Source organism: Mobula birostris, chromosome 19 (assembly GCF_030028105.1).
Source record: "Mobula birostris isolate sMobBir1 chromosome 19, sMobBir1.hap1, whole genome shotgun sequence".
NCBI classification, from domain to species: Eukaryota; Metazoa; Chordata; class Chondrichthyes; order Myliobatiformes; family Myliobatidae; genus Mobula; species Mobula birostris.
Window position 1 is genome coordinate 34,131,805 of NC_092388.1, and position 25,553 is coordinate 34,157,357.

Below are 25,553 nucleotides of genomic sequence, written 5' to 3' on the forward strand. Positions count from 1 at the left end.
TGCTGTTCTGCCATCATTCCAGTGAGCATCCCCTACCTATCAACTTTGGCCAGATCCCTTTAATTCCCTTTACTCTATTGTAATGACAATACCTCTGATTTTAGCTTCTTCCTCTCAAACTGCATGGTGAATTCTATCACATTATGATCACTGCCTTCTAAGGGCTGCATTACCTTACGTTCACTAATTACACCCAATCCAGAATTGCCTTTTCCCTAGTAGGTTCAACCACATGCTGCTCTAAAAAGCCATCTCATAGGCATTCTACAAATTCCTTCTCTTGGAATCCAGCACCAACTGGATTTTCCTAATCTATCTGGATATTGAAATCTCTCATGACTATTGTAACATTGCCCTTTTTACATGTATTTTCTATCTTTTGTTATAATTTGTATCCCACATCCTGGCTACTGTTTGGAGATCTGTACTGTATATAACTTTCATCAGGTCCTTTTACTCTTGCAGTTTCTTAACTCTTGATCTTCTGACTCTTTGTCATCTTTCTCTAAAGATATCCCTCTCCCTCTGCCTGCTTGTCAATCCTTTTGATACAATGTGTATCCTTGAATGTTAAGCTCCCAGCTATGATCTTCTTTCTGCCATGGCTCATTGATTCCCACAATGTCATCGCTGCTAATCTCTAACTGCGTTGAAAGATAATCTACCTTACTCTATACACTGCATGCATTCAAACATAACACTTCAATCCTGTATTCATCACCCTTTTCAATTTTTGATCCCGTGTTACACTTGTAATCCTCGGGTTCTCTCGGCTGTGCAAGTCAAGTGAAGATGATCTCTGACCCCACCAAACATGTGACGATTGAGGTGCAAAACCTGTTTCCCTGTTACAAATCAGTACCGCAAAATAACAGACAGTACACCATATGCAATTAAACAATTTAACTTTATAATTCTTAATTTGACTAAAGGGTAAGTGAAAAAAAAAACAAAAAGAAAAGGGCCCATTTTAATGAAACAATCTAATGTGCACAGATTGGAGTTCACAGTTTCCCCTTCGCTGATCCTCCTTCGATCTCCCAGCCTTCCTCGGTCATGGCTCCACTCCGCCGTCTTCTCTCTTCATCTCCCACTGAACAAAATTCCCAGATCACCTCAGTGGCAGACCACAGCACGAAAACACACTCCACTCATTGGATGGCTCACATTCCAAAGCGCCCATTATCTGTAACCATAACCCAAACACTGCTTCTACAGAAAGACTATTACATTAGCAGTGATTTTGGAGAAAGACCATTACATTAGCAGTGAAACCTTTCCCAGGGTGTCACACACTTCAACTCATCCCACTGACTTAAATTTTGCTGAAACATCTGCCAGTCCTTCCTCACAATCTCACTGTACACTGCATCTACTTGTATACTAGCTTCTGCATCCTTAGCCCTATCACTCTGGTCCCACCCCCCTCCCAAATTAGTTTAAACCCTCCCCAACAGCTCTAGCAAAACTGATATTGGTCCCCCTTGAGTTCAGGTGTAACCTGTCCTTTTTGTACAGGTCATACAGGTCATATCCCAGTGATCCAGAAATCTGAAACCCTGCCCTCCTGCACCAGTTCCTCAGCCATGCATTCATCTGCCAGATCATCCTATTCTTACCCTCACTGGGGTGTGGCAAAGGGAGCAATCCAGAGGTCTTGCTTTTCAGCTTTCTGCCTAACTTCCTATATTCTTTCTTCAGGCCCTCTTCCCTTTTCCTACCTGTACCCCAGTATTATCTAACTAACACCTTACTGAGGCTATCAATGCTAATTTTTGCAGAAACAGGTTTGTCAGGGAAATTTAAATAGGTAAAATCAGATATAAATATTATGCCTTCTAGAAACCAATATATTTGTTCTAACAGTGGTAATACAGCAAATCCAAGAACAGAACAAACTATCAAATAACATGTGATCCTGATGTTAAACATTTAGACAATAGACAATAGACAATAGGTGCAGGAGTAGGCCATTCGGCCCTTCGAGCCAGCACTGCCATTCACTGTGATCATGGCTGATCATCCACTATCAGTATCCAGTTCCTGCCTTATCCCCATAACCTTTGATTCTGCTATCGTTAAGAGCTCTATCTATCTCTTTTTTGAAAGCATCCAGAGACTTGGCCTCCACAGCCTTCTGGGGCAGAGCATTCCATATATCCACTCTCTGGGTGAAAAAGTTTTTCCTCAACTCCATTCTAAATGGCCTACCCCCAATTCTTAAACTGTGGCCTTTGGTTCTGGACTCACCTATCAGTGGGAACATGTTTCCTGCCTGCAGCATGTCCAATCCCTTAATAATCTTATGTTTCAATAAGATCCCCTTTCAGCCTTCTAAATTCCAGAGTATACAAGCCCAGTTGCTCCTATCATTCGACATATGACAGTCCTGCCATCTCGGGAATTAACCCTGTAAACCTACGCTGCACTTCCTCAATAGCAAGAATGTCCTTCCTCAAATTTGGAGACCAAAACTGCACACAGTACTCCAGGTGTGGTCTCACCAGGGCCCTGTACAGCTGCAGAAGGATCTCTTTGCTCTTATACTCAATTCCCCTTGTTATGAAGGCCAGCATGCCATTAGCTTTCTTCACTGCCTGCTGTACTTGCATGCTTGCTTTCAGTGACTGATGTACAAGAACACCTAGATCTCGTTGTACTTCCCCTTTTCCTAACTTGACTCCATTTAGATAATAATCTGCCTTCCCGTTCTTACCACCAAAGTGACCTTTATTTAATCATTTACACTTACTGATGACTGCATTGAATTAGGCTTTACTTATTTTGGCTATTGCAATGTACAGCATATAATATCATGTATTGTATATCTAATTCACTATAATCATTTGTATTACCTTTTTATTCATATACACTGCTTCACAAAATATTTGTTGTCACTAGAGCAATGCATTTTTGTGTTTAATTACAATATATAAGTTTTTTTTACACAATTTTGCTGGGTATGTGCAATAATTTTTAAATATTTTTGAAGATGGAAGTTGAGAGATCGTCTTTCAGCTATGACTCATTGATGCCCAAAATGTCATAACTGTCAATCTCAAACTGCATCACAAGATCATCTGCCTTATTCCATATACTGCATGCTTTCAAATATAACATCTTCAGTCCTGTGTTCATCACCTTTTTCGATGTTACACTTCAACTCATCCCAGGATTCTGTCCACCAGAAAACGAGGGCTCTCCCAGTGGTCACCCATTTTATTTCCACTTCCCTTTCCCATTCCGACATGTCAGTCCATGGCCTCCTCTACTGCAGCAATGAGGCCACACTCCCACTTATATTCCAACTGGGTAGCCTCCAACCTGATGGCATGAACATCGATTTCTCGAACTTCCTGTAATGCCCCCGTTTCACCATTCCCCATTCCCATTTTTCTCTCACCTTATCTCCTTACCTGTCCATCACCTCCCTTTGGTGCTCCTCCCCCCTTTCTTTCTTCCATGGCCTTCTGTCCTCTCCTATCAGATTCCCCCTTCTTCAGCCCTTTACCTCTTTCACCAAGCAACTTCCCAGCCCTTTACTTCACCCCTCCCCCTTCCTGGTTTCACCTATCACCTCCTATCTTGTATTTCTTCCTCCACTCCCCCACCTTCTTCCTCAGACAGTTGGACTTCTCATCTTTTCTTCTCCAGTCCTGATGAAGGGTCTCGGCCTGAAGTGTTGACTGTACTCATTTCCACAGATGCTACCTGGCCTGCCTAGTTCCTCCAGCATTTTGTGCATGTTACTTGGATTTCCAGCATCTGCAGATTTTCTCATGTTTGTGAGTTGAGAAAGGTCATTAGGTGCAATTTCCTATTTCCACAGTAGGTGGCAGACTTGCCTTAAAACTGAAGGGAGGTTGTGATGCGAAGCGACAGGGTTGCTGATTTGGCTAGCACTGCAAATTAGATTCCCTTGATCCCTTGTAAAGAGCAGTTTTAAGGATAACAGGAAACACCTAATTTTTTATGTGTCTTCAGATATTATACAGGATTATAGCAGGTATGTGGCAATACAAGTATCTTAAATAGGAAACTGAACAGATTGGAAGGGAAATGAAGAATCTGCTACCAAAGGGAACCAAACACCTTGTTAACCAAAGCAAATGATTGTAAACTCCACAGCACAGGAACAAAGGAGGAGAGGAAAACAAACATTTAGGGAGGGGGTGGGGAGAAAAAGAATTAATTGATACTTTATATTTTAGTGTCTCCAACAAGTGAGATGTGAGTTAATGAAATTTCATTTTTATTTATAATGATTAATTTCTGGTAACATAGGAGTTGTTTGTTGCTTATTAACATTGATTTAATCTTTATTTAGATTGGAATGGCCCGGATCTGGTGAGTTTAGTTCTAGATTACTGGACAAGTCAAGAATCTTCAGTTTGAGTTCATTGCATTTCAATATTATAATGAGGAGGTAGGTAAAGAAAAGAAGATAACAATTGATGAGTTCAATGTGGTCAGCCATTCTTGGAAATTTCAGTTTAATTATGCATTTTTCCCTTGCCCTGAAATTGCCTTAATATTTATGCATAACAAATAAAAGCACAGTTTTCCCCATGTTCTAAAAACAGGAAATGCTAGTTAAATAAACAAGCAGCACAATGAAGTTTAATATGAGTGGTTTGTGTTCTTCTGACTCAGTCTAGAGGAATGCAAATCCTAATTAAATATCTTAGATGAAGTATTAAAAATTTAAGGCAATTTGAATTTATTTTCCACAATAAGCATCTTGCTGTGTTTTGAAGGTTTTGATTCATTTCTGAGATAAAGGAATAGCACTCTATTTGATTCATCTTTCTTTATTTGCTACAGTGACAATTGGCATGGATTTTGCTGATTTTTCTTGCTAATTGGCAGTATTTATCTTTGAAAATCAGCTTAAGATTCCATAGAACTCCACAGCAGATTTATTGGGGGAAGAACACTTTCACACTTAGACATTGATAACCTTAATCTATGAAATATCACTGATGGAAAGTAATGAGTGAAAAATTGATGTTAAGTTTACTTAACATAAATATTGCGAGTGATGTAAGGATATGCTCAGTACAGTAAAATCAGAATCAAAATCAGAATCATTATCACTGGTATGTGACAGTTAACTTGTTAACTTAGCAGCAGCGGTTCAATGCAGAGAAAAAAGTAATAATAATAAATAAAATTTAAAAAATAATAAATAAACAAATAAATCAATTACGTATATTGAATAGATTTTAAAAAGTACAAAAACAGAAATACTGTATATTAACAAAAAGTGAGGTAGTGTCCAAAGATTCAATGTCCATTTAGGAATCAGATGGCAGAGGGGAAGAAGCTGTTCCTGAATCACTGAGTGTGTGCCTTCAGCCTTCTGTACCTCCTACCTGATGGTAACAGTGAGAAAAAGGCGTGCCCTGTGTGCTGGAGGTTCTTAATAATGGACGTTGCCTTTCTGTGACACCGCTCGCTAAAGATATCCTGGGTACTTTGTAGGCTAGTATCCAAGATAGAGCTGACTAGATTTGCAGCCTTCTGCAGCTTCTTTCTGTCCTGTGCAGTAGCCCCTCCAAATCAAAAATGATGCAGCCTGTCAGATTGCTCTCCACAGTACAACTATATAAGTTTTTGAGCATACTTGTTGACATGCCACATCTCTTCAAACTCCTAATAACGTATGCTGCCGTCTTGCCTTCTTTATGACTACATCAATATGATAGGACCAGGTTAGATCCTCAGAGATCTTGACACTAAGGAACTTGAAGCTGCTCACTCTCTCCACTTCTGATCCCTCTATGAGGATTGGTATGTTTTCCTTCGTCTTACCCTTCCTGAAGTCCACAACCAGCTCTTTCGTCTTACTGACGTTGATTCCCAGGTTGTTGCTGCGGCACCACTCCACTAGTTGGCATATCTCACTCCTGTATGCCCTCTCGTCACCACCTGAGATTCTACCAACAATGGTAGTATCGTCAGCAAATTTGTAGATGGTGTTTGAGCTATGCCTAGCCACATAGTCATGTGTATACAGAGAGAAGAACAGTGTACTAAGCACACATCCCTGAACTGTGCCAGTGTTGATCGTCAGCGAGGAGGAGATGTTATCATCAATCTGCACAGATTGTGGTCTTCTGGTTAGGAAGCTGGGAATCCAATTGCAGAGGGAGGTACAGAAGCCCAGGTTCTGCAACATCTCAACCAGGATTGTGGGAATGATCATATTAAGTGCTGAGCTGTAGTCGATGAACAGCATCATGATGTGGGTGTTTGTGTTGTCTAGGTGATCTAAAGCCATGTGGAGAGCCATTGAGATTGTTTCTGCCATTGACCTTTTGTGACGATAGGCAAATTGCAATGGGCCCAGGTCCTTGCTGAGGCAAGAGTTCAGACTAGTCATGACCAACCTCTCAAAGCATTTAATCACTGTCGATGTGAGTGCTACCAGGCAATAGTCATCAAGGCAGCCCACATTATTCTTCTTAGGCTTCTTAAAAGAAGACTATACTGTGATCTGTGTTATAGAACAGAATATTTTATATTTATGAATAATGTATAATTTGGAAAAATGTATATCCAAGCTTGAAAACCCTGAGATGGTTGGTATATTTGTACTAGCAAATTTGTCACCACGGTCTGCATGGAATCCCATAATCAGATTCAAATTCAAAAGCGAGTTTATTGTCAAGTGCATATACAATGAAAAACTTACTTGCCGCAGCAGCATCTCTGGCATATAGCAACAGATGCACAACATTCACAAGAAAAACATAAATTATACAAAATTATAGAAGAAGGAACACAATTAGAAGAAACAAAAATGAAATCTATTGTAGTGAAAAGTAGTTAATAGTACAGGTCGACCTTCACTAATCTGGCACCATTGGGACCTGGGGAGAGCCGGATTAGTGAAAATGCCAAATTACAGAAGGATCACATTAAGCATATTCAGTGCCGGATTGTTGAAGGAACTGGATTACAGGTAGTCGGATTAGTGAAGATTGACCTGTATTGCTAGTAGGTAATAGTTAGGGTTGTACAGGTTGATTTAAGAACTGAATGGCTGAAGGGAACTAGGTGTTTTAGGTGTTGTAGGTCTTCAGGCTTCTGTACTTCCTGCTTGATCATAACTGCTGGAAGATGGGATGACCTGGATAGTAGGGATCTGTGATGATAAATGCTGTCTTCCTGAGGCAGTTCCTCATGTAGGTACTGCCAGTGGTAGAAACGGATGTCCTGTGATATATTGGGCTGAGTCCTCCACATTCTGCAGTTTCTTATGTTCCTGTGCATCCAAACTGCTTTACTAAACCATGATGCAACCAGGCGGGATAAGTTTAACATTACATTGGAGTGATCAGTGACAACTAAACTTCTTTAATTTCCAGGAAAGTAAAGGTGCCGGTGCACTTTTCTTGTGATTACATCTAAGTGCTGTGCCTAGGATAGCTTGTCCGGTATGTTAATATCCAGAAATTTGAAGTGCTGACCCACTCTACCGTTGCCCCACCAATGCAGACCGGCACCGGTTCACATTCCTTTCCTTTGCAATAGTCAACAATCAGTATTTTAGTTTCATTGCACTGGGTGAGAAGTTGTTGTGGCACCACTCAGCCAGGTGTCCCACCTACATCCAGTAAGCTGAATCATCACCGCCTGTGGTTTGTCCAACAATCGTGGTGACATTGGCAAATTTATTTATGGCATTGGAGCTGTGCTTACCCATGAACTTTTTGGAGAACTGCAGCAATCAAACTAAAGAATCTCCTCCTGGATCATTTTGCAGGCTAGACAATCTGTAGTATCTGTACTCCCACTTAAGAGAATGGAGAGCGGACTGGAGTGCAGAGAAGAAAGACAAAATGGTCTTTAAAAAATCACTTTTTGCTCTAAAGGCTTAAATTATTTCAATTAATTCAGTTGACTTCCATTTCTTCTGTATGAGACTTAATACCTTTTGAATGCTTCTGAATGCCAGAGAAATTCACCATTTTAACCTCTTGATCATTTTTAGAGACAGCAAAGTAAGAGCTGGTGGACTTTCCAACCACCAGATTTTCAGCCAGTAGCACACAGCGTCCTAGGGTAGGCAGCTGCTCCGTTTGAAGCGCCTGAAAAAGAATACACCTCAAACCCTCTCGCTATGTGCCGTTCGCACTCCACAAGCCCCCGACACCGCGCAGTAACACGTCTTGCAGAGGGAGGAGGTTGTCACCAAGAAACAACTTCATCCTGGCAAAGCGTTAAGGCAAATTCGGGATAACTGGACAATTTAGCGACAAGCACACGTGACACATTCCACTTAAACCCCGTGTCATCCACGTATATATGATGACAACATTGCTGCTCCAGCGTACCTGCAGTGTGCACAGTGAATCAACTTTACTGAATATTCACACGGTGGCGCTCCTGTTCTTCAGACTAAACTGAACATTTGCAGATTAATACAGGCAAATCGTGTGTGTGCTGTGCGCGATGTGGGTGGCATTTTTTTCCGAACGCTCTAGTCCAAATGTTGCTTTACTTTTCTAACGCTTGACGTAAGAACAATTATCACTTCGGAGCATGGAACATTTCAGCTGTCCAATATACGGCAAATTCCTTTAGAAATGAGTGCATGAACATTTGTAATTGCACTATAAATTACACGCACACAAACACTATCATAATAATGCTGCTGTTTTCGGAAAGAGTTTGAAATCCTTATAATTTATAATCCCTATCTTATGCCTTCGGCTCCTATTATTGGCTAATGTCTCTGCTGTTTGGCCTGTTCATATATACAATGACAGGTAGTATATGAGTTTTATACACACAGTTTGAGACGGGATCTTTCACGTTTCTATTTCTGTACAACGGCCGACGATTGAGGTGGACTGAATTTACAGTCAGGAAGACAAATTATCTAAATAACTGCGAGCGACATTGAAAGTAACTGGAACTATTCAAAAAGAGGCTCCGAGTGCATTCTTTAGCAATTATTTGGCAGAAAAAATTCGCAAAGATACGAAGTTATATATTTATAACTTTAAACATAAAAAGCACAGTTGAAAGTCTGACATTGACCCCAAATTCGGAATAAATATTATGCCGCGTTGCCTTTTAGATGGGGGGGGGGGAAGGATCGAGTTTCACGGATCATAGTTATTTACATGTTGATCTTCTAAAAGTGATTACACAATATGAACAGAATTCCAAAAGGCCGCGAAGACGCAGCCGTTCAATAAATATGCGCTAAGTATCGATACCCAAAACTTATTAGTGACCAATCTCACAGGGGCCATGAACGGCAGTTGCTGAAAGACAGGACTATGAACATATACCGAAACAACTGCGTGTACCGTGTAGATTTTCTGAATTGATAATGCCGGTGCTTAACCAAGAAGGTTAAATGTTCTTGGAAGCGCCTTGAAACGAGAGGAGTGAAAAGAAGCAAAAACGGCCGGCAGTAGCATCATTTCTTCAGTGGAACGGTGGCTGTGTATTACGATGAGCGAGGTTGAGAATTAATTTAGATTCAAGTTCAGGTTTAAACCTTGATCTAGTGGAGTTAGATTCTAACCTTAGTGAGGTAAGGGTGAAAGATATGTTCGGACTGATCGACCCCATTGCATCATGTCAATGGTTGAGTGAACAAGGCGCTGTCCTGAAACACTTACTAATATACAAACTCTCCCGAGTATCAGCGGCCAATTGCTTTATCAGCCGTTAATGTGCTAACTTTTTAACGAATCCCTATTTTAAACGAGTATGTTTTGTGCTAAAATTCGTTAAACGTTGTAATCATCCCCTGAGACACCGAAGTGCAATTTTAGGCCGACCATGAGAAGCTTTAAATGGTATTTTTTTTAATATTTGAATAACTAGATTAATAGAGCGAGGAAAGAGCCAGATCTCTCTAATTTTAGAAATATTTCCAATGTAAAATGCGCAATACAAATTACGTAATTTAATCGTACTGGCCAGTCTGCGGGCCTGAAGAACTGACCATTCAAACAACCTTTCAAATAACCGTATCCAGCCCCCGAGAAGCAAAACACGCTTGGCACTTCGGACGCACTCCCATAGATTGATTAAGAAGAACAATGAAAACTTCTTGCGTTTAACTTCTTTAATATTTCGTGCACCTGAAGGAGCCGACGCTGACTAAAAATAACCGCCGTGACTATTTATGTATTTTATGAATGCAGTGTACCAGCAAATCGAATCACCTTGTCGTGTGCCGTGTCCTAGAGTGGACGGGAAATTATTCTGTGAATCTATAACCGAGAGGCTAGTGGTATCGTTTCAATGTCAATGTCAAATGTCAAACCCCTTTGTTTACGTCTGTATCGTTTTATATGCCGGAATGGCACAATCAGACTTACTACTTAGATTCGTTATATTTCGCTTTTATAAATTCTCATAGTGTATTTGTAAACTGTTATTAAATGTATTAGTTGCTGCTTCGAAATTTTGAATGCTATTTTTTAAATAAACCCTCACCAGCGCAGGGAATAAGAGATATCAGTAACCTTCCTCGAAAATTCCATGTAATAATTGAAGCTATCTTTTACTTCTGTGTTTTTTTTATTGTGGTTTGAGAATTATTGTTGTCATCGTAAAAAATAGATTGGACTAAGCATTTAGTCTACAAAAATACTCAAAAATTTGTTTTCGCTTCCTTCTCAATGGCCAGAGGGCCAGATTGGTTCTGTGTTAGCTGCGTCGTAGAAACGTTAAAGATGCTATGGAATAAAATGATGGTTTGACAAACTGAGTTTTAAGAAATGTTTTTTTCGTAATGTAATGAGGTCGAGATATGTTGCCTATTCCCTGCTCATCCTCACCTCTTTCTTTCAAAGAAAAACGCTGAAGTGATTTGCTGGTCCATTTCAGAACGTAGTTCAAAGCCGGACACAACAGCATTGACTGGCTGGGAAGGGAGCTGGTTTCCTTCTCTAAGAGACATTGAGAGAACGAGTTGAAGTACACAGTGAGAAGTTCATAGTTGCTTTCACTGATAACCTAGTTCCCTGAATTTATTGTAAGGCCCCTGATCGCTGGATCACCTTTTTTTGGGGTCATGCGTTAATCGCGCTGAAAACTGACGCTGTAGCTTTTATAACGTTAATTGTGAGTATGACTTAGAAGTAATTTTCGCCCCCTGATATAAGTTTAGGCTTTCCCTAGTTACCTTTTCAACACGCGATGTAAAATATTAAAAGGCCCTGTTATTTTCGGGTGGGAAGTGAAGAGCTAGCGGTACGATTTTCGTTACAGTACCAACCGTGGTCTTAAGCAAATAACGAATGGAGGTGGGAAGAGAGGATAAGGGCGCCGGCAGGCCAAAATAAGCAGAAGATACAAGCGACAATATTAATGAGTAACGATAAGAGAAAAAAAAGTTCACTTGCGAACCCAGAGCAAATTGAAAAGCAATGACGTGCGAAAAAGTGATAAAAGAAGAGAGATAGAAGTTTTCTGTATAGAGACACGCGAAATAAATTTAAGGAACAGTGATTAAATATTTTAATATAATTAGGAGAAATCCAAGCAATCTTATTTTGTCTGGAAATAAATTCAAAGCCTTGCTTCGAGTCCTAAACGGTGGCAGGTGCTGCGATTATGAGACGCACTGACCGGGAGAGGGCGCTCCAGCAGGGTCCTGCAGCCCTCCCAGCCAGTTGTTAGGAATCTGAGCCTGTGCCTCTTGACGGGGGAGCGATCGATTACAGTTCTTTGACCGCGCAAGTACACAGCCATAATCTAAAGCAACTGCTTATAAATGCTGCAGATATAAATTGTATGAAGCGATCATAGAATGTAAACGGAATGGCGAAATTTTGCCAAACGAAAACAAAAGAAAAATGCCTTTGCCGCTTCACGATTGCAAGAAAGTTGGTAAACCTGATTCTTACCAAATTCTCATTTCGTGGTGGAGCGCGCCAATTTTACCATTAGCCCACATTGATGTGAGTGTAAAATGGGATTCAAATCGTTTATAAAATAAATAATCAAATTTGGGAATTAAAACCCAAGTCACGCGAATGAATATATTTAAGTTTGGTCATTTTGTGTATAATCATGTATAATCTCAAAGCAGACGAATCGCCCCCGTATTAATTAGAGTAAAAAGAATTATTTTAACCATCTGAGAAGTATGCATGCTTTTGGAATGTAATGGAACCTGAGAGTCCCAGTGAATTGTGTAGCCCACCTTGTTGGTATTCTTCCAAGGTGATGAATTACTTCGAGACAGGATTATAGGTACCGCATATCTGCGGCAGCTAGCACTACAGACGCGGTGCTGGTTAAATGTTTCATTCTAGTCAATCAAAAATCTTTTTCTGTTATGCAAAATCAACTAGAATCTACATTTGTTCCTTAATCATAGAATAAAAATTGTAGAACCTCGACCATTACATATTACATCAGGGCCCGTCGGCCTACGATGTCTGCGCCGACCACATTGCTGATTTAAACTAATCCCATTTGCCTGCACACGATCCATATCACTCCATCCCTTGCTTGTTCCCGTGCCTGTCTAAATGCCTCTTAAATATTGCTATCGTATCTCCTTCCGCCACCTCCCCTGGCAGCTCGTTCCCGGCATTTACCGCCCTCCGTGAAAAAACAAAACATGCCTCGCAAATCTCTTTTAAACATCTCCACCCTCTTCTCACCCTGGGGGGAGAAAAGACTGATTGTCTACCTATCTAATGCCCTTCATAGGTTTATACGCTTCTAGTCTCCGGCACTCCGGAGAGACCATTCCAAATTTATCCGATCTCCCCTAATACTCTCTAATCCCGGCAACATCCTGGCGAAACAGTTTCATGTATTTCTCCCGATTTGCGTTTGTGCAAGACTTTGAAATGCTAAATTACCGCAATGTGAGGTATGGTCTCACTAATCGAACCATGTTTCGACCAGCTTTATGAATAGGTCGGACTTCTTTTCGCATTCTTTCAGCGGGCTGCTAGAATGCAGGGAAATACAGACATGACGTTGAAGATCTGATGCGCAATCTGCGCCGTTTAAACCCCTCAAACGTGAATGACCCCTCTCTTGCACTTGGCTGCACATTGAAGAGCCTTTATCTTGAAACCGGTTCATTGTGAATGTTTATGGGGGTGGGGAGGTACTAAAGTACATGACAGAAGAGTGAACTGGCACGAGTAACACTTGTAAATGACACACGTATTATCTTGGTGACGATGGAGAGGAAGGGAGGTGAGACTGAAGGATTCTCGACCTCCTATTGAAGAGTACATGTGTCTAAATTTATCTAGGCTCGCGCCCTTTCTGCCTGCAGGGTGGTGGCGAGTGGTCGCTGTCAAGATACTCATCCCAGCTTTGGGCACCGTATATCCCTTCTTTATTTTCAGAACTATCAATGGAGTTGTCGAGTTTACAAAATTTTTGAACTCAATCCCGCAACCTATCATTTACAATAGCATAGATTCAGCACTTCCGAAAGTCAAAATCTGATTTTGCCGTTTCGTTGTATAGTAGCCGCGCGCGTTGGCTCGGGTGCTGTAATCCTATCTGGACCAAAAATAATTCGGCCTAAACTGTGCAGCTATTGTCAATTGTTTCCACTTGGGATGAATTCCAGGTGCCAATGGTGGCAAAACATTCATCTTCATGAGTAGAATTAAATCAGGTCCCTTCAGACTGGCAGGCTCATCACTAGTGATTTGAAAGGACGTACATTTTTACAAGTGAGTGTTTACACTAAAAAGTTAATACTTAACGCTATCTGACCGAGCAGTTTTGCTGCTCTGCACAAAATATTGCCTTAAAATCTGACAGTTTGCCTCCCGCGTTCTTTAATCAAATCATCTATAATAGAGTATTTTACTCTGTGTTGCTTTAGGAGTCACGGAAACTTAAATCAGACATTTACAGCAATTTACATTTGTTGCTCACATTAAGGGAGCCTAGAGAATGCCGGCGGAACAGGCAACGCGATTGGTAAACAACTGTCGCTATGAAAATTCCATTACTGCTTTATACTATCGGAGCATGGATGAATGACACAAGTTTCAAATTATGTTAATTTCAAGACAAACATGTTTCCCATTTTTTATTGAAATTAGTTTTTAACATCAAAATCTTTTGACAATGATCCATAAGTGTACATTTTCAAGTGCAATTATATTCAAATGTATTTTACTTATAAAAGCATAATGTGCGTGCATACATGTGCCTTAGTATAGTTTATGGCAAAAAAAAACATCGCATATTCTTCGCAAAATCTTTCGAATCAGTATCTTAATACTGTCATGGTATCAAGTTTGATGTTCCGATTTCAACATATATATTTAAATATAACAGACTACTGATCATCACTAAACACCCTGCCCATTAATATTGATATAGGGTTCGAATGCTGCTATAAAACAATTAGATGCTTGACATACGCACCACTTCTTCATTTTAACTAAGAGGAAGACTCAACCAGGCAGTTCGACTTGTCCTATTTTTTCCTCTTGTTTTGATCGAAGGAATTCAAGCAATTCAAAGAGACGACTCGCTTTCTTTAAAAAAAATCGGCTGCTGCGTCGCAAACCAGTTCCCAGCGGCTTATTTACGTAGAAGAACAATAGTCAATGTGAAACTTCCAACTCAGCCTTGCCGAGTCCTGGCTTGGATTTAATATTAATAAAAATAATGCTAAAGAAAAATTAAATATGCACTAGATTGAAGCTGATTTAAAGAGGGTTTTCACATCACACAGGGTTTGATGTCCTGGCACACACTTTGATGGTGATGATGATAGTACGATCCACTGGCAGAAGGATGGAAAGACGAAATCCCATTGAAATTGAGCACAAAATCCTTTCTGTCGCACACGGGCGACGAGTGAGTCTGATAACGAGGTATGCCCACTGAAAGGATAAAGAAAAAATAAATTATCTGCTATTGGAAATGATAGTTTATTTCAACAATCTTGATTATCTTATATATTTCAATCATTTTCAGCTATTTATTTATGGTTACCCCCACAATTCTATGCACGTTAATTGATTGTGCGCGTTTTTTTTAACACTGGGGTAACATCGGATTCTCGGGAACAATGAATTCTTTTGTGCGACCCTACCACTCGTTCAAGGAGTTGACAGTTGTTTCCCAGATGTTCAATCCGCATGTGCGTTTGCGCTGAAATCTGCTCCACTGTAAAAATATAATATTTGATCTCATTCTTCTGCTTTGAGACCTCTTAAATTTGGAATACAACTCTCGGGTTCTTAATCTAACCAAACACTACCCTCCCCCCGAATATCTCAAGATGTATTCATTAAAATGCTGATTGATTCGGTGTCCTACTCTAATTATTTAAACACCAAAAAGACTTTTTCATTTAAAAAAAATAATTTCAAGAGCCAATTTCACTGGGAGACGTGATTGGTGAATGTTATGGTTTGTTTCTAATGAAATTGGGTGGAACCTGTTCTCAATATGCAGCTGCTTTTAACAAGTTAAATTTCAAAGATAACCCCCAATGAGACATTGTTCTACAGCAAGGAGGAAGGATTCCTCACTAACCAGCATTATAAATTTTGTCTGAAATCGTCTTATTGTTGCAAATAATATACAGCCGAATTAAACTTTTCTCCCAAAGTTCTGAAATGCAGATCAAGCATCTATCGTCTTCAATCCAGATTTGTATATTTTCTCAGTCAGTACGTATATAATCAACGAGAACTGAAACGGAAACCCAACCGTTTTCTGTTTGAATTAGATTCTATATTTCAAGATAATACCCAGTTTCCATGACATCTTAAAATAATAATTCAGATTGTCATTAATTAATTAGCCGATGGTATCGCATATTGTATTACAGTCTTTATGGGTTCCATTTGTGTTAATATTCCATGCAAACTTCGAATAAATCTGTCAGTATTAATTGTAACTATTTGGTAGTCATTATTTTAAAATTATACACACGAATGGTGTAATAAGTGTGATTATAATAGGCATTATTTAAGTTCAAGGTTGTACTGTTGACCCTAAGTGATAGAAAAATATTAACACACTGGACAACCTGTATGGCTTCTCTACATAACTCCGGACAGACGGCTAGTTTCCTTCTGTGCCGATTACCAATTTTAGCTACTGTTTATTTTCCAGGTCTGTCGTTTCACGTTTTGTCTGTCTTTTTAATAGTCCAAGTCTTTGCGAAATCAAAGACACAAAACACACACACAGACACACACACACACACACACACACACACACACACACACACACACACTCGCACACACTCGCACACAGTACAATTTTTGCTCGGACCGAGAATGACTGGAGCCGATACAGATGTCTTTTTGTTGGCAGTTGCCGACCAGCAGTTCCCAGAACATTTTTAACAGCATCAGCTCTCATCTGGGTTAAGTCAAGCTAAAATCCTCTTCAGTGTGGTCCGGCCGCGACTGTCTTTGTTTAGTTAACCTCCCCGACCCACATTTTCAGCGACTGTTTGGAGAGTTCTGCCTCAAGTCTCCACGATTCCTATACATCTTGTGGACGTTGCTATTTTTCTATTTCGCTATTTCAGCAGAAATTTAAAAGGGGCAGGAGGGCGGTGTGATAAAATGACACGCGATAACTCTAGATAAGATGAGCTTTTTACCGCGTGCTCTGCATAGAAATTAAACAAAGCTGTTGAAGTCGACATGGGGCAATGCACGGTTTTGTCGCGAGCTTTCAATTTAGGTTTAAATCTATGAAAGTTTGCATTTTGTGCACTATTGATTGGTGCATTATCAAAAAAAACCGCACAGTACTTTCATTCCAAATATATATTTATAATGTAATTTTAAAATATTTTAATCTCTTCAATACTAAATTGCAAAGTGCTCTACAAGAACTGTTATTTTAAATAATAAAACTTATGTCAGATCACGCCATGATATTAATCCACCCTTTGGTGTACTTAGAAATATACTGTTATTATTTTCAATTCTGTAATTGTGGGTCGCATTTGCATAGTGCCTCTTTAATGTTGCTTGACTGTTATAAATTGTTAAGTCTCTCTCTTTCAGCCTAAACTGCCTATTTCCGTTCATTGCCCTCGCATTTTAATAAAACATTTTTATTAATTTCACTTTGACTGTTTGCTTCTCAGAGACTACACAGTAATGATTTGTAAAGCTGTTTCTGATATATATGGAAAAAACCCAGAAAAATATAAACAAAAAACTCGCATCCGTTTTAGCTTGACCTGCATTCGTGCACAACACTGCAGCGTTTTAATCTTTGGTACTCTATCAGCAAATTTAGAATATTTTAGTGCTTCACAATAGAAAATAGCAATTATATTTCAAAACAATAACTAATATTTTGTCTTACGCGTTAGTCTAATGCGGGGAATCGAGGATGTAATATTTGTCTCAATAGGAAACACACATGAATACCATACCTGTGATTTCTGCAGGATCCCTTGTGTTCTGGTGCAGGTAACTTTGTTCCAGCGAGTAGGAAGACATGGTGGAGTGGAGACTGGAAGGGACTGAGTTAATGGGGCCCAGGCTCTGCTGCTTAATGTACGGAGATCCTCCTGAGGATGACCATGGGGCAGCTGAGGCAGAGTATGGCGAATGGCATTCCAAGGCGCTGGCCACGGCGGGTGAGGATGGCACGGGGCTACTGCTGCCATCAGGACCGTATTCTCCACCGGAAGACGCCGGGCAGCTGGCCATGTAAGTCGAGCCGGGGTTGGGGGACATATGGGGGATATGGTGCCCGCTGCTGAGTCCATCATAGTTCCCTGATAAGGAGTTGCTCATCATACTGAGGCTACTCTCCAGGTTGTAACCGTTGGCATGGCATGAGAGTGAAGCCGCGGGACTCTGGAAGTCGAAGGTTTGGGGGATAATAGAGGGACCAAACCCCAAGCCATTCATCATCCTATACATGGGTTTGAGGGTCTGACATTTCCTACGGAACCCTCTGGGTCTACGCCGAAAGGAGCCTTCCTCAAACATGAATTCACTGGCAGGGTCAATGGTCCAGTAATGTCCCTTCCCTGGCCTGCCAAGTCCTTTTGGCAATTTGATGAAGCACTCGTTCAGTGACAGATTGTGGCGTACCGAGTTCTTCCACCCCTGGTAAGACCCCCGGAAGAAAGGGAATCTGGTCTGAAGGAACTGATAGATCTCGCTCAGAGTCAGCCTCTTGGTCGGGGAGCTCTGAATAGCCATTACGATCAAAGCGATGTAAGAATAAGGAGGCTTCTCCGGCCGCCGCAGACCGCCGTTGGTCTTTTTGACTTTCGCTAATGAGGAGGTTTCCATGGCCGGGGACTGTTGGCTGATCAAGGCCGATTTCAACACTCCGGGAACCGGGCTGGACCTTATTGACGCCGGCGGATCCAGATGCTGCTGCGGGCTCTCAGTCGTCATCCCTTTCTTTTAAGGGAAAAGTATGTAATCCGGAGAGTGCTGTAGGGTGGGTGGGGGTAAAGAAATAAAGTCTATTTTTCCTCTAATAATGATTGCTGTAGATGCTACGCCCTATTTAATTTAACTGGACCGCAGGACATTTATTCCACTGGAAATACGTCAAAACACAAGACTCCTATTTAATCGGCTGCACAGAATTGCTTCATTTCTGGAAGCCTCGCTCCTCACGCTTGGTCGGCTGCAGATATGGACGATTCGGTTTCAGATTCGCCTTATTCTCGAGGTATGCTTGCATGCTCCACACAGGCCTTTCCTTTGAGGCGGCGACTGGTTCATGTGCCGACGTTCGCTTATGTTCCCTTCTAGGAAACTTTAAAAAAATACACTCTGATTCCTGGCAGCAGTTCAGTGGCCCCGAGATCACTGCTCCGTCCTCCACCTGGTGGCCATCCCAATACCAAACTCTTTAAGAAGAGGAAGCGCAGAGAGGTCCCACTATTCTCCCCCCACCCCTTCTGCCCGCAGTGGCTGCTGCAGCCAAAGAAAACCTGGCCACCTATCACTGGGTAAATCTCTGTTAAGCCTCCTCCTCCCGAATGAAATCAGATTCCAGACGTCCATTGAGCGCACTCCAACCATCATCAGCCGCGAATACATTGTTTCAATGTCATGTGCCGCATGATCCCCACCAAATCCATCCGCGTAATCAATCTCATTTAAACAGTTCAATCACGACTGACACATGTCAGGGAAAGAGAGCATTCCAATTTATTGGCTATATATCCGGGCTATCAAAATGTATCCAGAAACTTCTTTTGAGGCATTCCAATTTTTTAAAGGAACAAAGTACACTATAAAATAAGGCTGCAAAATATTTTTGTCCAAAATGATCTTTCGGAGTTGAAATGACGAACAAAATACGATTATGCTGTTTTCTATCATTCTCGATCGTTGTAAAATTTCCTCTTATTTCACTTATTGCTGCATGTTCCCTTCGAATTTAATTTTGCATTTTGCTATCCTGATCTCTCTCTCTCTCTCTCTCTGTCTGTCTGTCTGTCTGTCTCTCTGTCTGTCACTCTCTCTCTCTTTCTCTCTCTGTCTGTCTCTCTCTCTCTCTCTCTTTCTCTCTCTCTCTCTCTCTCTCTCTCTCTCTCTCTCTCTCTCTCTCTCTGCTAACTACCAAGTATGCGTAATAGGTTCGAAATTCACCCTGTATGGAAATGGCAGAGAAAAGATTCAGAGTTAACTTTAATAAATCATTTTACAGCCTTGTTAAAATAATAGTGATTTCATGGCGCCGCCGTCACATCATATGAACTTAAATCTTTTAACGAAGGGAAGTACGACCAAAATTATGAAAATTACAAGTAGTTTGGTCTCTATTTCTGTTACCCACCTTCGATCAATTATCACAAAGCGCTCTTTCCTCTGCAATCATTAAATGAAAAAATTCAGTTGTTTGCCCCAACAAGTATGCAAATAATGACAAAGATATATATGATAATGGAGCAATATGTTATGTTTTTCAGTGATCCCCCAAATATTTCTCATACTCATATATATTGCCAAAGCACAGGCACAGAAGCATATCACTACCACATTTACACTTGCATTCACAAAACAAACTTGCTGACGTGCTGGCATGTTCGCATGCACACAGATTCCCCTTGCTCCCAAGTTCACACAACCCATATTCTGTTCGAGCGCCTATAAGCCTTCTCATGAACTTGATTATCAACATTTTATTTCCGAACTGATTTTCATTGCAAATTACATTCAGCATTACAATTTGCTCAAAGTACTCGTTTTGTCAAATGATCTGATTTATCAATGCCAATTTATGTTCTATTAAAGGAAGAACGGCAAAGATAAAATAAGATTTTAAAACGGCGAGTACAGATAGGTACAAATGATTATCTATATTCTATGGAAGGTGCAAGCATATTAGACCATTTCATCGTATCCTTCTTGGGATTAAAATGCCACCTCTGAATCAATATATTTAAAAACTATATAATTAAACTATGAGAATGAAACTGATTAATTCACAAAATGTGTTTGCTTTTAACTTAACACTCTACTTCCATTGTCTTAATAGCGACAAAAAAAACAGTGAAAATAATGCAAAAAACGGAATTTAAAATTTCTGATTTCACTGAACAGCAACACTGGACAGCGAAAGATCTAAGCCAAATCAGAGAGCAGCCAAATTAAAAGGAGCGAACAGACAAAAACGAGGGGATATTAGTGAGAAAAGGGAGAGAAAAGCATAGCTTCACAGATTGTGAATATTGGGGAGGGGGGGAGGTTGTGGGAAGGGAGGTGTGGTTGGTGGGACTTAGCACTGTTGTAGTCGATTGTATTGGATGAGACCTGTGTGTATGGGGTATTGTTCTGGATAACTAACTTTGACATGAGTGGAAGCAGGCGTTTTCCATCAACCTTTGCCTGTACCACACACAGAGAGTCGGTGTCAGTTTACTGCGCCAGTCCTGCAGGCAACTTTCCCCCCTGAACGCTACAATAATTAGACAAAGAAAAGCAAAATTAACTTAGCAGGCGTCGACAGCTTCCTCTCGAGCGCAGCCAGCATTTACGGGGGTTTACGCAAAATGGCTCGATTGTACCTGAACTCACAGCAACAAAACTTGCATTAGTAGAAACAATACACCTTCTAGTCACTATATTCTGTAAAACGAAACTGCAAATTTTAGAACAGAACCGACAGTTAGCTGTTTTGTTTTGATTAATACTTGTATTTTAATACCAATGCGCACGGTAATGTATTGGTCGCAATGTGTATATATAAATTTAACCGTATATTAAATCCTCTGTTGACTTTTTATTGACAGAATTAGGCAGATTCGACGCATGGATAACTTAGAGTGGATTAATATTTCCTTTATGATCATTTACAGCATCGGACCACATTTTTTACATCTCTAGCAATACCTCAGACCATTCAACCTTTTTTCAGATTTCACATTGTAACTATTATGGACTTGCACTCAAGTCCAAGTGGATAATCTTTTGTTCACTCTGTATTGCTTTCTGAAGATTGATTTAAAGGAAAATAATCGATGACTAAAGTATGGAATTTGCCCTTTAACGACTGGACTATTCGCATATGAATACGTTAAAGCTCACGTCCAGTGCCGGGTTTCACAGCACCGCACAGACAAGCCTCGATAACTTTGTTTTGCTTACCTGGAGATTAATGATGTACAATTCTATGCACACTTTGTTGGTTTGCTATGAATGTTTTATTGAAAGTCTGGTGGTCCCTCAGCTCACTTGCTTTGCAAAGAAAGAAATTTCCATAAACCATACTTCATCTATCTCCAGCAACGTGTCAGAAAATTAACCTATCTTCCCTATCCAGTTGTGCTTCTTAGTACTTTTATAACGCATTATATATGTGTATCTTATATTGATATGGAATGCATGTTTTAAAGTCAAAGTCTGTCCAAATTAAACGAAGTTTCAAATAAATTGGTTGTAACTGTTAAGTTCATTTCTCGTTTTTCCTTTCGCGAGTGTTGTTCATTTCAACTTGCGTAGGACCCTAAACTCTTCGGATCAGATTCTGACCCACACCAGTTAGACAAAACATAAACACGGACGTTTGCAAGCCGTATTGTCTGGGAAGAACTACACTGAAATTATTTTGAATGGAAACAATAACGTCAATCCTTTTGGAGATTACATAAAGCTACGATTAAAGAACGCACAACTTTACACACATGGGCTTGCGTTTTATTCAAATATCAAATTAGTTGCCGATTAACGTTAATTTCAAATTGTCTGAGCTATCAAGTTTGACTTTAGAAGGAAACACTATTTGGACTGGTTCAATAGTAAGAAATCATTACAAAAGTCCTGGAAAGGCTCACTTACTGAAGAGAAAGTTATCTGCACATGTTATTACACCCAATATCTTAAAATTGACTGGACAGTATTATAATTCGGAGATGCAAAATTTCATGTTTCAGACACAAGAAATTCTGCATTTTGTGCATATGATTTCCAGCATCGGCAGAAACTTTTGTGTTTAAAATTCTATTTCCCTCGTTTTCTAACACATGATTTTTACGATGCATGAAGTTTTACTGCTTTGATTAAATTCGGTGTGTTTCAAAAAATGGAAATGATCAAGTAAAGGAAAAATAAAATCACAAAATTTCCGTCAAGTTTCTGGGTGTCCAATGGGCCATTGCCTTTTTATTGAGTAAACGGTCGCCGATGACTTGTGTTTTGTCAAAGGTGTACCAACTAGTTACTTCACTATCGAATTATCCCCCTATTAGACGTTGAGAGATTTCTTTATGCGAAGTACAATTCAGATAAGTTATCTCATTATGAATCGAGCGACAGCCGGCAGCAAGTCTTGTCACGAACTTTCAAATAACTTCGGTCGGCCCCTCGTTCATATTTGCTGCATCTATCAATGAAAAGGCCGACCTGTCACTGACTCTTATCTGGTCACCATTGTCCTTTTGTACTGGAAAGTACTTGACAGCGCAAACATCCTTCTCGCTGTTTTAATTTCCCAGTATCATCATTTATTTATTCATGGATTGCCTGGTTCAAGACGTAAGACATAAAGCAGAATTAGATCATTTGGCCCATCGCGTCTGCTCCGCCATTCCATCATGGCTGATTTATTATCCTTTTCAACCCTATTCTCTTGCCTTCTCTCCGTAACCTTTGACTCCCTTCCTATTCAAAAATTTATCAATCTCCGCTTTAAATATCCCAGTGATGTGACCTCCACAACTTTCTGTGGCAATGAAGTCCATCGATTCACCACCCTCTGGCTGAAGGAATTCCCCCTTATCTCTGTCCAAAAGGGACGCCTTTCTATTCCGAGGCTGTGCCCTTTGGTCCTAGATTTCCCCACTATAGGACACATCCTCTTCACGTCCATCCTATCTCGGCCATTCAATGCTCGATAGGTTTCAGTGAGACCCCCGCCCTCCACCTTCCATTCTTCTAAACCCCAGCGAGTGCCGGCCTAGAGCCATATTCCTGTTATCAGCACATTGTTAAAGCTGATCTGAAATCTCCGCTGCCTTGTGGCTATACCCACTCATTGGGATGGCTTCGGCAGTAAACCCTGAGGGGAAGTCTGGAGCTGGAGTCTGAGTTCAGCGTTGATTGGCAAGTCTTGCGACGCTACTGGTGTCAAGCTAGATTGGTCTCTGTCATTCCTTTGGATTCGTCAGCGGCGTGAAGGGGGGCGGCGGTGCTGCTACTTGGGCTGAGCTTGCTCTCCATATCGTTCTGCCCTGACTGCTGGGTCGCAGCCTCCATGGTCGACGACGACCACCAGAGGGTGTATCCCTACCTCAGTGTAGGACAGTGCTGTTGTGTCACTTAACCCTCCTTCAACACTATATCAAACGGGGCATATTTGGGTGTATGGAATTTGTACTCTGAGTCTTTTGGAACATACTCACTCAGGAGGGTTCTGCCAGTTGGGATGGATCACTATTGTAAATATGTGATTCTGTACATTTAAAATGGCAAAGTAGGTGAATGTAGCAACTGTGACTGTAGTGACTCGTTTGTTGTTACCTTGGTGTTGGAGAAGTACCAAATATTGTTTCCTAGAGGTTCACTGTGTGAATAACAGACTTTATATTTCCCATTTACAGATTCCTCGTGGCTCAGTTTTAGTCAGGGTAAAGCCCGAGTGAACATAACGGACACGAGCAGGTGTAATAGTAACAGGGTTTGCATTTTTGGATATTCTGAATATACTTATATTTATTTGGAAAAGAGTATAGAGAAATCTATATGAAATGGTCTCGTATATATATTCATATTCAAGAAATGCATTGCGTTTTTTTGTCAAAAGCAAACTCGGTAGTTATGGTATAGCACCGACCAATCTGTTTCTTCTACATTCTCAGCTAAATTAACTTCCTTGGTTGGCGATGGTGTGCATGTTGACAGACTCCAGAGATATCCGTGCACTGTCTCACCACAAGGCTTTTATGCACTTCCAGTTAAAATGTAACCCTGTCACGGATCGCTGTCAAGACAAAATGGAAAAACAAAATTAGTGCAAAAAACCTTTCAGCATACTCGCTGCTCCTGTACACTCCCCTAACGATTCACAAGCATTACACAAAAATAGCAGATTCATTCCCACCTCCCTCCGCGAAAATCGCAAATCAATTTCTTCACCTGTCGTGCAGTGTAGCCTGTCTTGTAAGAACTTACATTCATACGAAGAAGGGTATATAGCAATCCAAGATGTGAATTCGTTAGTATAGTTCTTAACTCATAGTTGATACTTCATACAGGTCATTTTGAATGGGGGAATCAATGCAAATTCTCTCCGATCTCTCTGACCTTCTCACCTATGCCGATCACCAATGGCGGATAGAGACCCGTATTGTATCCGAGCAGAATTTATCACTTTGATCTACACCATGCAGGGATTCTTGTCCTTGACAAAACAAGAGGAATGCAGAGCGGAAAAGTCGTGTTGCAAATGGAAGTTAAAAAGGCAATTTCTACATAGTTTAATAATACAAGAATGGCCAATAAGGACCCGCAAGGAAAGAAATGTTTGAAATGGAAGGTTGTTATCTGCGTTAAGTGCCACCCGGTGGTGCCGATTTGGGAATTAATTTTGATTTTAATTCTTTGGTGCTGAAATGCTGATGTTAAAGCACAATGAAGGCAAAGACTTTCTCCCTAGCATATGAGCTCTCGATCACATTACTGCTAGAATACTGACATTTTCAGCACCATAGCGGTAAATACTATTCCCAGGTATATAAGCTCCTGATCACATTGGCACCGGGATATTGGTATAATGACGTTCCCAAGTATTGCGGTCTTGATCGACCCAGTGAAGACAACGGGTCCATGTCTTTTTGCTTGAGAAGTTGAAATAAATCAGTCACACTGAAGCCGATTATATTTGTGATATTTGAACGTTAATGGAGTGTAAATAAGGCACGTGTCATTTTCTCAGTAAATTTGACTTCTTCTTACTAAACTCGCCGGAGTCCTCTGTCGTGCGCCAGTCTTTCGAGTCATCCCCAGGTGTAGCCCAAGGTAGAAGCTTCCTCTCGCAGGGGTGAAGTCTTTGGAGCTTCTGCCGGCGTTTCTGTAGCTCTAAGTTTAAAAAATTTACGGAATGGGGTTGTCAGCCCCATG

At 40.6% G+C, this 25,553-nt stretch overlaps 1 protein-coding gene across 1 annotated transcript; it reads right to left on the bottom strand.

Moving 5' to 3' along the window:
- Positions 1-14,697: 14,697 nt before the first annotated feature.
- Positions 14,698-18,374, bottom strand: LOC140212340 (forkhead box protein F2-like). Its single transcript, XM_072283043.1, has 2 exons — positions 17,393-18,374; positions 14,698-14,861 (listed from the first exon to the last, which is right to left on the bottom strand). The coding sequence occupies exons 1-2, from the start codon at positions 18,372-18,374 to the stop codon at positions 14,698-14,700; spliced, it is 1,146 nt and encodes a 381-aa protein (XP_072139144.1).
- Between the last annotated feature and the right edge of the window lie 7,179 nt (positions 18,375-25,553).

Excerpts from the sequence above, each read along its gene's own strand:
- LOC140212340 (XM_072283043.1), bottom strand. The coding sequence starts at position 18,374 with ATGACGACTGAGAGCCCGCAGCAGCATCTGGATCCGCCGGCGTCAATA. Across the intron at positions 14,862-17,392 it reads GGATCCTGCAGAAATCACAG|TGGGCATACCTCGTTATCAG; the intron begins GTATGGTATTCA and ends TTATCCTTTCAG.